Source organism: Plecotus auritus, assembly GCF_963455305.1.
Source record: "Plecotus auritus genome assembly, chromosome: 6".
Taxonomy (NCBI): domain Eukaryota; kingdom Metazoa; phylum Chordata; class Mammalia; order Chiroptera; family Vespertilionidae; genus Plecotus; species Plecotus auritus.
In genome coordinates this window covers 8,751,827-8,765,383 of record NC_137773.1, presented here as the reverse complement: position 1 = coordinate 8,765,383, position 13,557 = coordinate 8,751,827, and the positions used below count along the sequence as shown (strand labels likewise).

Below are 13,557 nucleotides of genomic sequence, written 5' to 3'. Positions count from 1 at the left end.
TTTTATCATCAGTTCTTCAGCTAACTGTTTGTTCTTTTTCCTTCTGTTTTCTTTCTATAAAGAAATAAAGAGTTTAAACATAGGTAAGACGAAAAACTCTTTCCTGTATAATTTGATATGGTTCGTTTGCTTCCTTGTCTTTGCTTTCTGTTTTGTGCTTCTTATGTAATGTTGTATATTTTTATGTACCAAATATAGTCACTTTTTTATGTGCTGATTGTGTGTTGTAGATATGATAAGCTTTGGCAATTATGAAATGCAGTCAGAAAGCAACCCAATAAGCTGACAGTAATTAGAATTTCCGGGAGATGCAAAAGCAAGATAATGAACCCTCAGCGAACTTCTATCCCAACTGCTCAGTGTGGTCCGTAATTGGGCTGAACGGTTGAGGCAAACTTCTGGCTTTTGTAAATGCTGGACTGGGTTCACAAAAGCTTTAATGAACTGGAAACGGGTCAAAAACTCATTTTCAACTCATTAATGATGTTTCCCCCTGGATATATGGTCATTTATTAAAAAAAACAAAAACAAAAACAAAAAAAAAACAAGTAAATTGTCAATCTGCTGGTCACAATGAATCCAAGAGTTGGATGCATTGGGGATTTTCATGGAGTTCAGTCACTTTTTAAGTAGTATGAAGGTTATAGACCAAGTACTTTTTGTCTCAATAGCCTTTGTCATTCAATCGCTCCAAGGTTAGCATTTAAAATCATACTGGCACCAACACACATACGTGTGCCTACGGCTCTGGAGAGCTTCCCCTTACAAAGCTAGGACAAGTCCAAGGTGCACTGAAATGGATGTAGCATGAGCTTTCTGGAAGAAAATGATCTCACTTTTACTTGGGAGAAGAGGGAAAGCAAAGCTTTTTAATACTCAAGGGAAATGTATTTTAATACTCGAGAGACATGCCTCTCCCTTGCGCCTTAAAATGAAATGTGGAAGGCACTTCATGATGTTAGGTCAAAATTAGCCAAAGGGTGGAGTCCAGATACCCACAATCATCCCAGGCAGTGGGAAAGCTGCAATGCCTCGGAGGAGTCCTCTGCCTTCTTCTCAGGCACCCCCAAAGTGGCTGGTCATAGGCACCCCAATGGGTCAAATAATAAAAGCAGCAGCAACACCCTGGAGGGGCATCCCCCTTCAAACTCACCCCACTGGCCCTTTGCCCTAGCAACAGAAGTGGAGGTAATCCTGGTGGGAATGAGTAAGAGGCGGGCCCCAGCAAGAACTGGCCCCACATCCTCAACTGTCTGCTCGCTGCCAGAGATGTTGAAAAGCCTCCTGAGTCAGGCTCCCTAGAAAGGCCAGAATTAATTAATCTTGCTCACAGATAGGCACAGATGTGCAAAACCCCGATCCTTCTGCTGGCCACGCCAGCTATTGTCCAGTCAGTAACGAAGTACAGCGTCTAATTAAAAGTGGCACGAATGTCTCCCTTTCTGCCCTCATTTGTTTTGTATATATGGATATTCTCTAAAGACTTCGTAGCCAAAAAAAAAAAAAAAAAAAAAAGGAAGGAAGGAAGGAAAGGAAAGAGAAAGGACGGGATCCGGGTAGCCTTCCCTTCCAGGCTGGTTATCGAGGCTGGAATTTTAGAAAGACCTTGACTTCTAGTTCAATTATGTGTCTTCATAGTAGCCTGAGGAGAAGATGGAATTAAAGATGGTCTCACGTCACAGATTGTTCCTAAAAATAGATTCCTTCTTCTTTTCTTCCTTAAATCAGGGAAGAACCCGAACGGTGGTGTTTTAATTAGTCATTTACTAGCTGGTGTCTACAGGACACATGCATCCAACACTGTCACCGCCCTCGCCCACCCTTCACCTCTCCCAGCTCCTCCCTTCCCATAATGCCAAACTGCAATTGAAAAATAACTTTAAAAAAAAAAAAAAAAAAGCCTGTGTTCATCTTAGGCATAAGGCACCGAAACCTCATCTATCACACTAGGGCCGAGAAGCGTTCCCTGCTTGCATCCCGGAGGCAGTGATTTTAGTAACCAGCATGGGAGGGGCATGAGCACCCATTCTGGTCTCAACCTCCAACCAGCAACAGACTGTGCAAAGGGAAGAAGCTGTAGGGTTTGAGCCAGAAGGAACATGAGAGTGGTCTGATTTGATTTCATCATGACAAGGCATCTAGGACCCAGCAGAGCCAGAAAACTTACCTAAGGTCACCAGCCGGGTCAGAGTTGAATTTGAGTTTCCTGTGTCTCATTCCTGAGCCAAGTCTACAAATCTTACTCTGTCCTGGTCAGTAACACACAAGAGATCAGAGAAAGAGGTCTAGGTCTCTGAGGCTTAATGTCTTCCTAAGACATTCCACACACCTACGGTATTTATCTCCTGAGGAGGCTTAGGGCTCTGGCCCATCTTGGTCCATACCTGTGACCTCATTATTACCCATGATTGAAAAACTGGATCTCCAACCCCAGTAATTCAGATTCTGGATGTGGTATCCACAAGACATCACACTCCTTTACATGAACTTGATTCGTGTCCACACTGAGAATTAGTAGAGAAGATCTGAGGCTGAGGGCTGGGGCGCCTTCCATTACAAAACCAGGAAGACTCCTGGCGGCTGCAGGATGAATGACCCAGTACCTCGGAGGCACTGGGGAGGCACGGATTAAAAAGAGAACATTGTCCCAGGGAAGTGTCCCTAGACCCCCTTGAGAACATGTTAAACCCACGGAGGGACCAAGGAGGCTGACACACAACACACACACACAAAGGCAGGACCAGAGTGGGGTCTTTCGCATGGGCTAAATGAAGCAATGGTACTCCAGCATGACGGGAAGCGATGGATTCTCTGATACCAGGAGCAGGTTAAGCCCAATTAGAAGTAGCTAAAAACCGTGGTGCGTTAGAGCACTAAGTTAATATGGTAGATTCTTTCCAGTTCACTAAAGTGGAAAGACATTGGCGATGGTTACAGTCTTGCTAAGGTTTTTGTCATCTCTTCAGTGGAGCAGGCCAGCTGCATCACCCCCTTCCCATTTCTCTCTGTGTTTCTCCCACTAAAGCAACAACCCAGCACACAAGTACTACTTGGCAGTAGACCCCGTGTCGGGCTCTCTCTACGTGTCTGACACCAACAGTCGGCGCATCTACCGAGTCAAGTCCTTGAGCGGAGCTAAAGACCTGGCCGGGAACTCGGAGGTTGTGGCAGGGACTGGAGAGCAATGCTTGCCCTTTGACGAGGCCCGCTGCGGGGACGGAGGGAAGGCTGTGGATGCAACCCTCATGAGCCCTCGAGGTAACGCCTGCAAAGCAAGGAAGCCCGCCCCAGAGAGAGAGCTGGCCACGAGCGTGGCTTTCTCCTTGTTGGAACTCAGCTGAGCCCGGGCACGCCTAAGCACAGCTTTCCCTAGAAGGGCTTAACTCTGATCCGTTGCTGTGATGTGTGGGGGAATGTCTTTTTTTTTTTTTTAATGTATTTATTTTATTTGAAGTAAATTTCACCACCCACATATGCTACAAGTGGAAAGTGGTTGCCCCTGGAGATTTCTGACTGCAGCCAGTCAGAGTTGGAAGGAGCCAGAGGTCCAGCTGTGTGGGCTGGAGACAGCACAGAGCCCAGTGGGTGGCCTCCAACCTCTCCCAGATGTTCCTGTTAGATAATAGCGCACACGAAGTCTAAAGCACAGCGCCTGACATTTCATAAACGCCCAGTAAGAGTGGGCATCATTTCCAAGGGCCTGGGATTGGTGGGAGGGGTTCTTGGAACCAATGGATCTCTATTGGAAAAGGAATTGATATGTAAGGTTAAGGACAATCATTTGAAGGTCCAATTCTTGTCACCATTTTTAGCTACCATGAAAGCAGCCAATAAGAAGCATTGGGTGTGGACATTAGAATGAAGATGCAAAAGAAATAGAAGCCTCTGTCTGTGCCTTAGCGGGGAGGGTGGTGCTGGGACCTGCGTTCCCCCAAGGTGATGATGTGCTAGGTGAAGTCAGGGCTTCATGGGGAATGCTTCCTGGAGGGTAAACTCAGAATGGGGAGTGTGTGGCTGCAAGAATCATTATTTTTCAACCTCAGTGTTGCAATCAGTTGTGAAGGGTAGTCAAGTAATTTACCACCAATAATTTTTCAAGCAAGGAACTTGGGAAATAACTTCTTTCCAAAAAAGAACAGATGCAACGTTATTTCCCCATCCATTCATTTGCAGCCTTGGTTCATTTGCAGCCCAAGGTTTGTTCTGCAGTTCAGTGATGATACATCGAGCACCCCAGGAATTATGCAGATCTCAGCGCAGTGCTCATGAGAAAGGGGGTCACCTTAGAAGGTTGAGCACCACTGCTCTGCATGTAATAACCTCTCAGTAAGGTCCCAGAAGAGAAGGCCCAGTAGGGCATCCCCACCTTCACCCCACAAGCCCTGCTCCTTGCCGAGAGACGCACTCCCCCCGTTTGTCTTGCTCAGGTATCGCAGTGGACAAGAATGGCCTCATGTACTTCGTTGATGCCACCATGATCCGGAAGGTCGACCAGAATGGAATCATCTCCACCCTGCTGGGCTCCAATGACCTCACTGCCGTCCGGCCACTGAGCTGTGACTCCAGCATGGACGTGGCCCAGGTAGGACTATTTCTCATCACTAACTAAGCCACACCTGGTTCTTGGCCTGAAGTTCTCACCAGCAACCTGTCTGAGTGGAGTGGGAAGAGGGAGATATAGGTAGAGATCACAGGTATGTTTGCAAAAGGCTTGAGATGAACTAGGCAGCAAGACAGACTGGGAAATGTCAGGTAGGATGAGAGAGAGAGAGAGAGAGAGAGAGAGAGAGAGAGAGAGAGAGAGAGAGAAATTCTGCTCAGAAAAGTGGAGCTGGTGTCTACTGCAGCCGTGGCAGATTACAGGGTAGGAGTTCCTGTGTAATTGCCTCTCTTCTCCATCATTATTACAGGTTTGAGAATGTACCGTGCAGTGTTATACGTCCATCAGAACTTCCCTGTTAATCTGAAATGATTGCATCCTCACTACATAAACCTTTATTTTGTGCAGTCATAGCTGGAGCAGAGCCCTCTACACAATGCCCCCAAGTGATATTCCTTAGTCCAGGCTCTTGCTGCAGCAGAGAGCACAGGCTCACGCAGCTGGACAGCCTAGGAAACTGGGCTGGATGATATTGATTCCAAACAACCTGGAGTAGATGTTGACCCTTCCTACAGGGGCCTTTTCAACCCTCGGTCAACCTCATTAATTTCAGCTGAATTCTACAACTGACAACTTTCTACTGAGATTTTCATTTCAAATTCTGCAGAGAAGCAATGTGTTTTGTCCAGCTCATTTTTTCTTTTTTCTTTTTTTAATGTTTTTATTGATTTTGAGAGAGAGAGAGAAGAGAGGAAGGGAGAGGGAGAAAGAAAGTGAAACATGGATGAGAGAGAAGCATTTATTGGCTGCATCCTGCATACCCCCAACTGGAGATCAAGGCAGCAACCCAGGCATGTACCCTGTCCAGGAATCGAACCAGCAACCTCTTGGTGCATGGGATGAGCCTCAACCAACTGAGCCACACCGGCCAGGACTGTCCCGTTCATTTTTTCAAGCAAACACCCGAGTTGTAATTTGCTGGCCAGCCTGGGCAGGGGCTGCCCTTGAGTCAGGGCCACATTCCAAACCACACAGCTTCTTTCTGTGAATTAGATAAAGGGGTCGTCTTAACATGAACATAGCCTCCTCCGGCCCACGGCTCAGTGAGCAGGATATGGGCTGGGTCCCATTAGACCCTTGGGCAGTGGCTGACCAGTACAATCGTATATGACGACTCTGACCCTGGTCCAATCACCTGGGGCTGAGAAGAGCATCCTGAAGGTGCTAGTGACCTGCTCTAGCCACAGCTGACGATGCAGTAAGGGATATGTGTTACACATTCTCTTCTCTGTCGTGTATGTCATCATGGGCAGTGGACAAGGGGTTTGATGATGGGCGGGTCTCCATCCAGGGTGTTAGTAAAAAGTCCTTTTCCCCAGCTGCGTAAAACCAACACAAGTGGCCCTAGCTTTGGCTCAGTGGATAGAGTGTAGGCCTACGGACTGAAGGGTCCTGGGTTTGATTCCGGTCAAGGGCACATGCATGGGTTGTAGGCTCGATCCCCAATAGGGGCCATGCAGGAGGCAGCCTGTCAATGCTTCTTTCTCATCATTGATGTTTCTATTGCTCTCCCTCTCTGACCCTTCTTCTCTGAAATCAAAAATATTAAAAAAAAAAAAAACAACACAAGTGTCCAACACAGGTTAACACCGGGCACGTTAGACGCTGTTCTTTAATCGGAGGCCATGTCACCCACAGGTCCGCCTGGAGTGGCCCACAGACCTTGCCGTCAACCCCATGGACAACTCCCTGTACGTCCTGGAAAACAACGTCATCCTTCGCATCACGGAGAACCACCAGGTGAGCATCATCGCGGGGCGCCCCATGCACTGCCAGGTCCCGGGCATCGACTACTCGCTCAGCAAGCTAGCCATTCACTCCGCTCTGGAGTCGGCCAGTGCCATCGCCATCTCCCACACCGGCGTCCTCTACATCACCGAGACGGACGAGAAGAAGATCAACCGCCTGCGCCAGGTGACCACCAACGGCGAGATCTGCCTCCTGGCGGGCGCGGCCTCGGACTGCGACTGCAAGAACGACGTCAACTGCAACTGCTACTCTGGAGACGATGCCTACGCCACGGACGCCATCCTCAACGCCCCGTCCTCCTTGGCCGTAGCTCCCGACGGCACCATCTACATCGCGGACCTGGGGAACATCCGCATCAGGGCGGTCAGCAAGAACAAGCCCGTGCTGAACGCTTTCAACCAGTACGAGGCCGCCTCCCCCGGGGAGCAGGAGCTGTACGTCTTCAACGCCGACGGCATCCACCAGCACACGGTGAGCCTGGTCACCGGGGAGCACTTGTACAATTTCACCTACAGCGCGGACAACGACGTCACGGAGCTGATCGACAACAGTGGAAACTCCCTGAAGATCCGGCGGGACAGCAGCGGCGTGGCCCGCCACCTGCTCATGCCCGACAACCAGATCATCACGCTCACGGTGGGCACCAACGGGGGCCTCAAAGTCGTGGCCACGCAGACCCTGGAGCTTGGCCTCATGACCTACGACGGGAACACTGGCCTCCTCGCCACCAAGAGTGACGAAACGGGATGGACGACGTTCTATGAGTAAGTGGGTTTATACAGTATGTCCCAAGAGCGCTCACACCACCCTAGCTGGCATCAGAGCTGACCCTCACCCTAGCCAGTTTGATAGAGTGTCGGCCTGCAAACTGAAGGGTCCCAGGTTCCATTCCGGTCAAGGGCACATGCCCAGGTTGCATGCAGGAGGCAGCCGATCATTGATTCTCATCTTTGATGTTTCTCTCTCTCTCTCTCTCCCTCTCCCTTCCTCTCTGAAATCAATAAAAGATATATTTTTTAAAAAAGAAAAAAAGAAAGAAAGAACTGGCCCTCACGTAGCTTCTAGAACTGCTTAGTCATGTTGTCTTTCTAACATCCATGTCTCCCCTGGCCCTAAGGCACCCATGGCCGCTCTCCCTGACTCCTCAGTGATTTGCACGGTTGAGCTTTCTCCCTGCAAGACCTGGGAATTCCTCTTGCCTGCCTGTCGTTAGGGTGTCAGGATATTGGACACACGCCGCACCTGGGAGATCAAGTGCTGATTAACTTCGCTGATTATTCGTGTTTGCCGTGTGTACGGAAATTAGAACCTAAAAGGCAAGATCCTGGCGGGACTCCTGTAATTTGCCAATAGGTCCGGCCACACACTTGATTGCACAGACAGGTAGATAAACTCTGCATTTCCTCTCCAGCAGAAGCAGATCAATACAGATAAAGTGCTAGGTATATTAAAAGACACGAGCGCCGGTCATATTTCCCCCTCACAATTATCTCATACTTAATAGTCCCGCTGTGTGATTTGCCAGAAAAAGCTGCTGCCCCTCATTCTTGCAGGCAGCGCTTGGTCACACTGCCGGTGGCTGCAGGTATTGACCGGCCAGATGCTGGTTGGAGGAAATTGCTAAGGCATCATTCTGCCCATGGCTGCCTGAGACCGGGGTAGAATTTCCAAACATCTGGCTCTCCCGGATGGGGAAGGATCTGGTTAACCCCTGTGTTCGGGGGTTTGCTTTCTGTCTGGGTGTTGCTGCTAGCGGAGAATTTAGTAGGTAGGGAGGGGCTGTCACAGAGGGAAGGGGGAACAAGAGAAGTATTGTTGCTCACTCCTAAATCCAGGAATGTTCCCTTTCTGACGGTAGTGACCGTGGGCTTGGGAGAATGTACAGGAAGCTGTTGCCACCTGCTGGGAATTTGCTGTATTGCAGAGTCGCTCTCTCTTGCTCTTTCTTTGGGCGAAGTTGTCTTTCTCAGATTTCTGAGGCATCCTAACATCCTTCAGGGCGCAGGAACTTGACCAAACTTTACAGCCTGGTTACTCTGTCCCCAGAGGCACCATCCGAGTGCCATCTTTAGCTCTCACGCTAAATTAGGTTAAAGCTATACAGTGACCCAAACACCTCCCAGGCCTGCATCTTCCCTCGGAAGACCCAGCGCATCACAGTGGCATCTTGCCACTTGTCACCACCCACCATACTCTACATTTTAACTTGGTTGATTTTAGCCCTCTCTACCCAGCACATACAGGTCATGAGGGCAGGGATTTTCACCCATGTCATTGTTAGCCATGTCCCCAGTGCTTTGCATAATGCCGAGCACATAGTAGGCACTCAGTGAATACTTGCTGAATAACTGAGTCAAAGGCAGCCTCCAGCGCCACACAGACCGAGGGAGGCTGGACCGGCTTCGTTGGTGGCCTTGAGAGCCCATCGCAGGAGCTCACAGCTCCTTGCACGCGTCGGCCTAGTTGCAAAAAGGCCTGAGGGTGAAGATACCCACTGCATGGGGGAAGCAAGCAGAGCTGGAGGCAGCCGAATCTTCTTTGAAAGTTAAAGAGAACATGTTTCTCACCCTGTTTCTCTGAGGTTCTGGTAGCCACCCCAATCCTCTGTTCCCCAAAAGTGGAATCTCCGATGCTTGCCACTTCTGTCATAAGGAAGCGAGGCAACCTGCACATCGTAGGTGTCCAGGTCATGCAGGGGTTGGAACTCAGTCCTGGCCTGGGTCCCACAGAATAAGCCTCACCGGTCCCTGCTGTGCAAGAGCTGGGACACTGTCTGTTACTGCATACTCCACTGGGTACCCCATGCCCAAACACTCAGAACTGTCATATTATTTTTTATTGAGGTAAAATTGACATGTAAGATTATATGCGTTGTAGATGTGCAGTATCATGATTCGGTATTTTATATTTAAAACAATAGCTACAATAAGTCTAGTTAACATCTCTCATCATACAATTATTAAACATTTTTCTTGTGATGAGAATTTTCAAAATCTACCCTCCTAGCAACCTTCAAATGTACCACACAGTGTTATTAACTAGAGTCACCCTATTGTACATTACATCCATGAGATATTTTATAGCTGGAAGTTTTCACCTTTTGATTCCCTTCACCCATTACACCCATCCACCCCACCTCCACCCCTGCCTCTGGCAAACACCAATCTGTTTTCTGTATCTATGAGCTCATTTGGGTTTTTGTAATTTGTCTTTCTCTGTCTGACTTCTGTCACTTGGCATCATGCCCTCAAGATCCATCATGCTGTCACAAGTGGCAAGATTTCATTCTTCTGTGGCTGAATACTATTCCATTGCATATATCCACCACATTTTCTACATCCATTCAAACATCAATGGACACTTAGTTTGTTTCCATAGTTTGGCTATCCAAATAATAAAAGGCTAATACGCAAATGGACTGAACCGCAGCACGACCAGTCACTATGACACGCACTGACCACCAGGGGGCAGATGCTCAATGTAGGAGCTGCCCCCTGGTGGTCAGTGTGCTCCCACAGGGGGAGCACCGTTCAGCCAAAAGCCGGGCTCACAGCTGGCAAGCGCAGCGGTGGTGGTGGGAGCCTCTCCTGCCTCTGCTGCAGCACTAAGGATGTCCGACTACTGGCTAAGGTCGCTCCCCGCGGGAAGTGGGCCTAAGCTGCCAGTCGGACATCCCCCGAGGGCTCGTGGACTGCGAGAGGGCGCAGGCCGGGCTGAGGGACCTCCCCCCACCCGAGTGCACAAATTTCATGCACTGGGCCTCTAGTCCTATATAATAAAAGCCTAATATGCTGTGTCCAACCATTAGTTCAACTGTTTGACCAGTCACTATGATGCACACTGACCACCAGGAGGCAGATGCTCTGACCGGTACGTTAGCTTGCTGCTGGGATCCAGCCGATCAGGACTGGGCAAGACGGGCCAGACACGCCCTGGAGACAACCTCCTGTGGTCCCTCCCTGGCCTCTAAAATATTTCTTCTAATTAATTTCCTTTCAATGTGCACAAATTCATGCACCAGCCCTCTAGTAGTAAGTATAATCATCATATATAATAAAAGGCTAATATGCAAATAGACCAAACGGTGGAACAAGCGGAACAACCAAACAACCGGTCGCTATGACATGCGCTGACCACCAGGGACCATGTGCGGAACATGGCGGGCATTGGCCGCAGCAGGATGGTGGAGCAGGTGAGTGAGGGTGCCAGACCAAGGCGGGGCACCGGTTAATGAGCCTCTGGTGGTTCTTTGCTCCCTTGCGCTGCCAGTCCCACCCAGTGCTCGCACCCACTGCTGGCGCCAGAGCCGCTGCTCGCACCCGCTGCTGGTGCCCGGTGCAGTCCCAATCACTTGGCACCATCAGCTGGTGCCAGCGGCAGCTACAGGCCCTGATCGTCCCTGAGGGCTTCTCCACCTCCCCCTGAATCCCTGAGGGCAGCAGCCACTGCTCTCACCTGCTGAGAGCACTGGCCCCACTTGCACCCACTGCCGGCACTCTCAGCAGCTGTGAGTGGGGCCGGCTCCATCAGCGTGTGGGAGCAGCAGCAGCAGGAGTGAGACTGCTGGCAGACAGGGGGCCGGGGGCTGCGGTGGGAGGGGCCAGGTGGGGGCACAGAGGATGGGCCGAGACCCGCCCCTGTGCCCACTGCAGCCTCGCGGCCCACAGTTCCTTTCAGGGTGCACGAATTCGTGCACTGGGCCCCTAGTTGTAAATAATGCTGTAATGAACATGTGGTGCATATATTCTCAAGTTGGTGTTTTCTTTTATTATTTTTTAATTGATTTCAGAGAGGAAGGGAGAGAGAGAGAAATAGAAACTTAAATGATGAGACTCATTGATTGGCTGCCTCCTCCACGCCCCCCACTAGGGATCAAGTCCGCAACCCAGGCATGTGCCCTAACCGGGAATCAAACCTTGACCTCCTGGTTCATAGGTTGAACTGGGCAAGTTGGTGTTATAATTTGAGTTATATGAGTTCTTTATATACTTGGGGTATTAACACCTTATCAGATATATGATTTGCAAGTATCTTCTCCCATTTAGTAGGTGTCTTTTCATTTTGTCAATGGTCTCCTTTGGCGTGCAGAAGTTTTTTAGTTTGATGTTGTCCCATTTGTTGATTTTTATTTTGTTGCCTGTGCTTTTGGTGTCAAATCCAAAAAAATTATCACAAAGACCAATGTCAAGGAGCTGACTGCTTACGTTTTCTTCTAGGTCATTTATGGTTTCAGATCTTACTTTCGAGTTTGTAATCATTTTATTTTTGTGAGTAGTGTATAATAGTGGACAAGTTTCATTTTTTTTTGCATGTGGCTGCCCAGTTTTTCGAACACCACTTATTGACAAGACTGTCTTTACCCTATTGTATAGTCTTGGCTGCTTTGTCGTTAATTAATTGGCCATATTAGTGTGGGTTTATTTCAGCTCTCTATTCTGTTCCATCGATCTGTGTGCCTGCTTTTATGCCAATACCGTACTGTTTGTAATAGAATTTGAAATAAGGGAGCATGATGCCTCCAGCTTTGTTCTTCTTTCTCAAGATTGCTTTGTCTATTTGGGGTCTTTTGTGATTCCATACAAATTTTAGAATTGTTCTTTCTATTTCTGTTAAAAGCGCCTGTTCATTGTTTAATCAAGTAGTTTGGGGTTATTGAGTTGTATGTGTTCTTTATATATTTCGAGTGTTAATACCTTATCAAGATATATGACTTACAAACACTTTCTCCCATTCAGTAGGTCTTTTAATTTTGTTGATGGTTTCCTTTGCTGTGTGGAGGTTTTTTAGTTTGATGGAGTTTTACTTGATTATTCGATAGGAAAGAATTGGACTTTTGATAGGCATTGCACTGAATCTGTGGATTGCTCCGGGTAGTATGGACATTTTTTAAATCTTTGTTCTTTTCCTCCATGAGCACAGAATATGTTTCCATTTACTTGTATCTTCAATGTCTTTCATCAGTGTCTTATAGTTTACCTCCCTGGTTCAGTTTGTAGTCCTTTTGATGCAATTGAAAATGGTATTGTGTTTTAATTCCTCTTTCTGCTACTTTGTTATTACTATATAGAAATGCAACTGGTTTTTACATATTGATTTTGTATCCTGCAACTTTACTGAATTTGCTTATTAATTTTAACAGTGTTTTGGTATAGTCTTTGGGGTCTTCTATATAATACCATGTCACATGCAAATAGTGACAGTTTTACTTCTTTCTTTCCAATTTGGATGCCTTTATTTCTTTTTCATGCCTAATTTCTCTGCCTAGGATTTCTGAGGTTATGTTGACTAAAGTGGCATCCCTTTGACTTGTTCCCTGGTCTTAGAAGAAAAACTTTCCGCTTTATACTGTAGAGTGTGATGCTAGCTGTGGGCTTATAATAGGTGGCCTTTATTATGTTGAGGTGCATTTCCCCTATAACCACTTTGTTGCGTTTTTATCATAAATAGATGTTGAATTTTGTCCTTTTCTAAGTCTATTGAGATAATCATAGGACTTGTATCCTTCATTTTGTTGACATATCACATTGATTGATTGATTTGTGGACATTGAACAATCTTTTCATCCCTGGAGAGAAATCCCCACTTGGTCACTGCCTTCCAACATCCACAGAGCTTGGCTCTTCCCAGTTCGCCCCGAAGCAAAATTCCTCATATCACTGCAAGTCTGGAGCCAGATCTGCGTTCCTTTATTCCAGAAGCATTGGCCCAGCGCCTCCATCTGTGCTGTGTAGTCCTAGGCACTAAGGGGTTACGTCAAATAGGCCACAGGGTTCTGTGCACAAGAATCCTCCCTCGGGCCCTCCTCCCCATACCTGCTGCCCAAGCCCCCGTCTCTAACTTTGTCCCTGTCTCCCTCCAATCCAGAGGGGGCCATACCCGGAGGTTGAGTCATTTTTCCTCCTTTTTAACCCTCCAAGCAAAATGATCTCCAGTGTTCCATCTTCCTCCCCATCCCTTCTCCAGTAGCAAAGCTGATCTTGGAGACATCAAAGGCTTCAACATTTAGGCCTTGAAATGAAGAGTGTCTTTCCCTTTCCTGGAGCTTAAGGAGGGCCCACGCTTTCTGAATACAGTGGATCTTCCAGAGTAGGGAAATGCCCCCCATCAAATGGAACAATGAAGCTCCTACTAAAAGGAGATGGGAAAAA

At 48.0% G+C, this 13,557-nt stretch overlaps 1 protein-coding gene across 6 annotated transcripts in view; it reads left to right on the top strand.

The window, feature by feature from the left end:
* The window catches only part of TENM2 (teneurin transmembrane protein 2), a 1,211,371-nt gene that overhangs the window by 1,153,434 nt on the left and 44,380 nt on the right, over positions 1-13,557 (top strand). For 4 of the 6 annotated variants that reach the window (XM_080675628.1, XM_080675626.1, XM_080675631.1 and 1 more), the window contains 4 exons: positions 63-83; positions 3,026-3,258; positions 4,428-4,582; positions 6,299-7,173. In XM_080675628.1, coding sequence (XP_080531754.1) covers positions 63-83; positions 3,026-3,258; positions 4,428-4,582; positions 6,299-7,173 — 1,284 coding nt within the window. The remainder of the gene's footprint in view (positions 1-62; positions 84-3,025; positions 3,259-4,427; positions 4,583-6,298; positions 7,174-13,557) is intronic. The other 2 variants (XM_080675627.1, XM_080675630.1) reach the window with 1 other exon arrangement.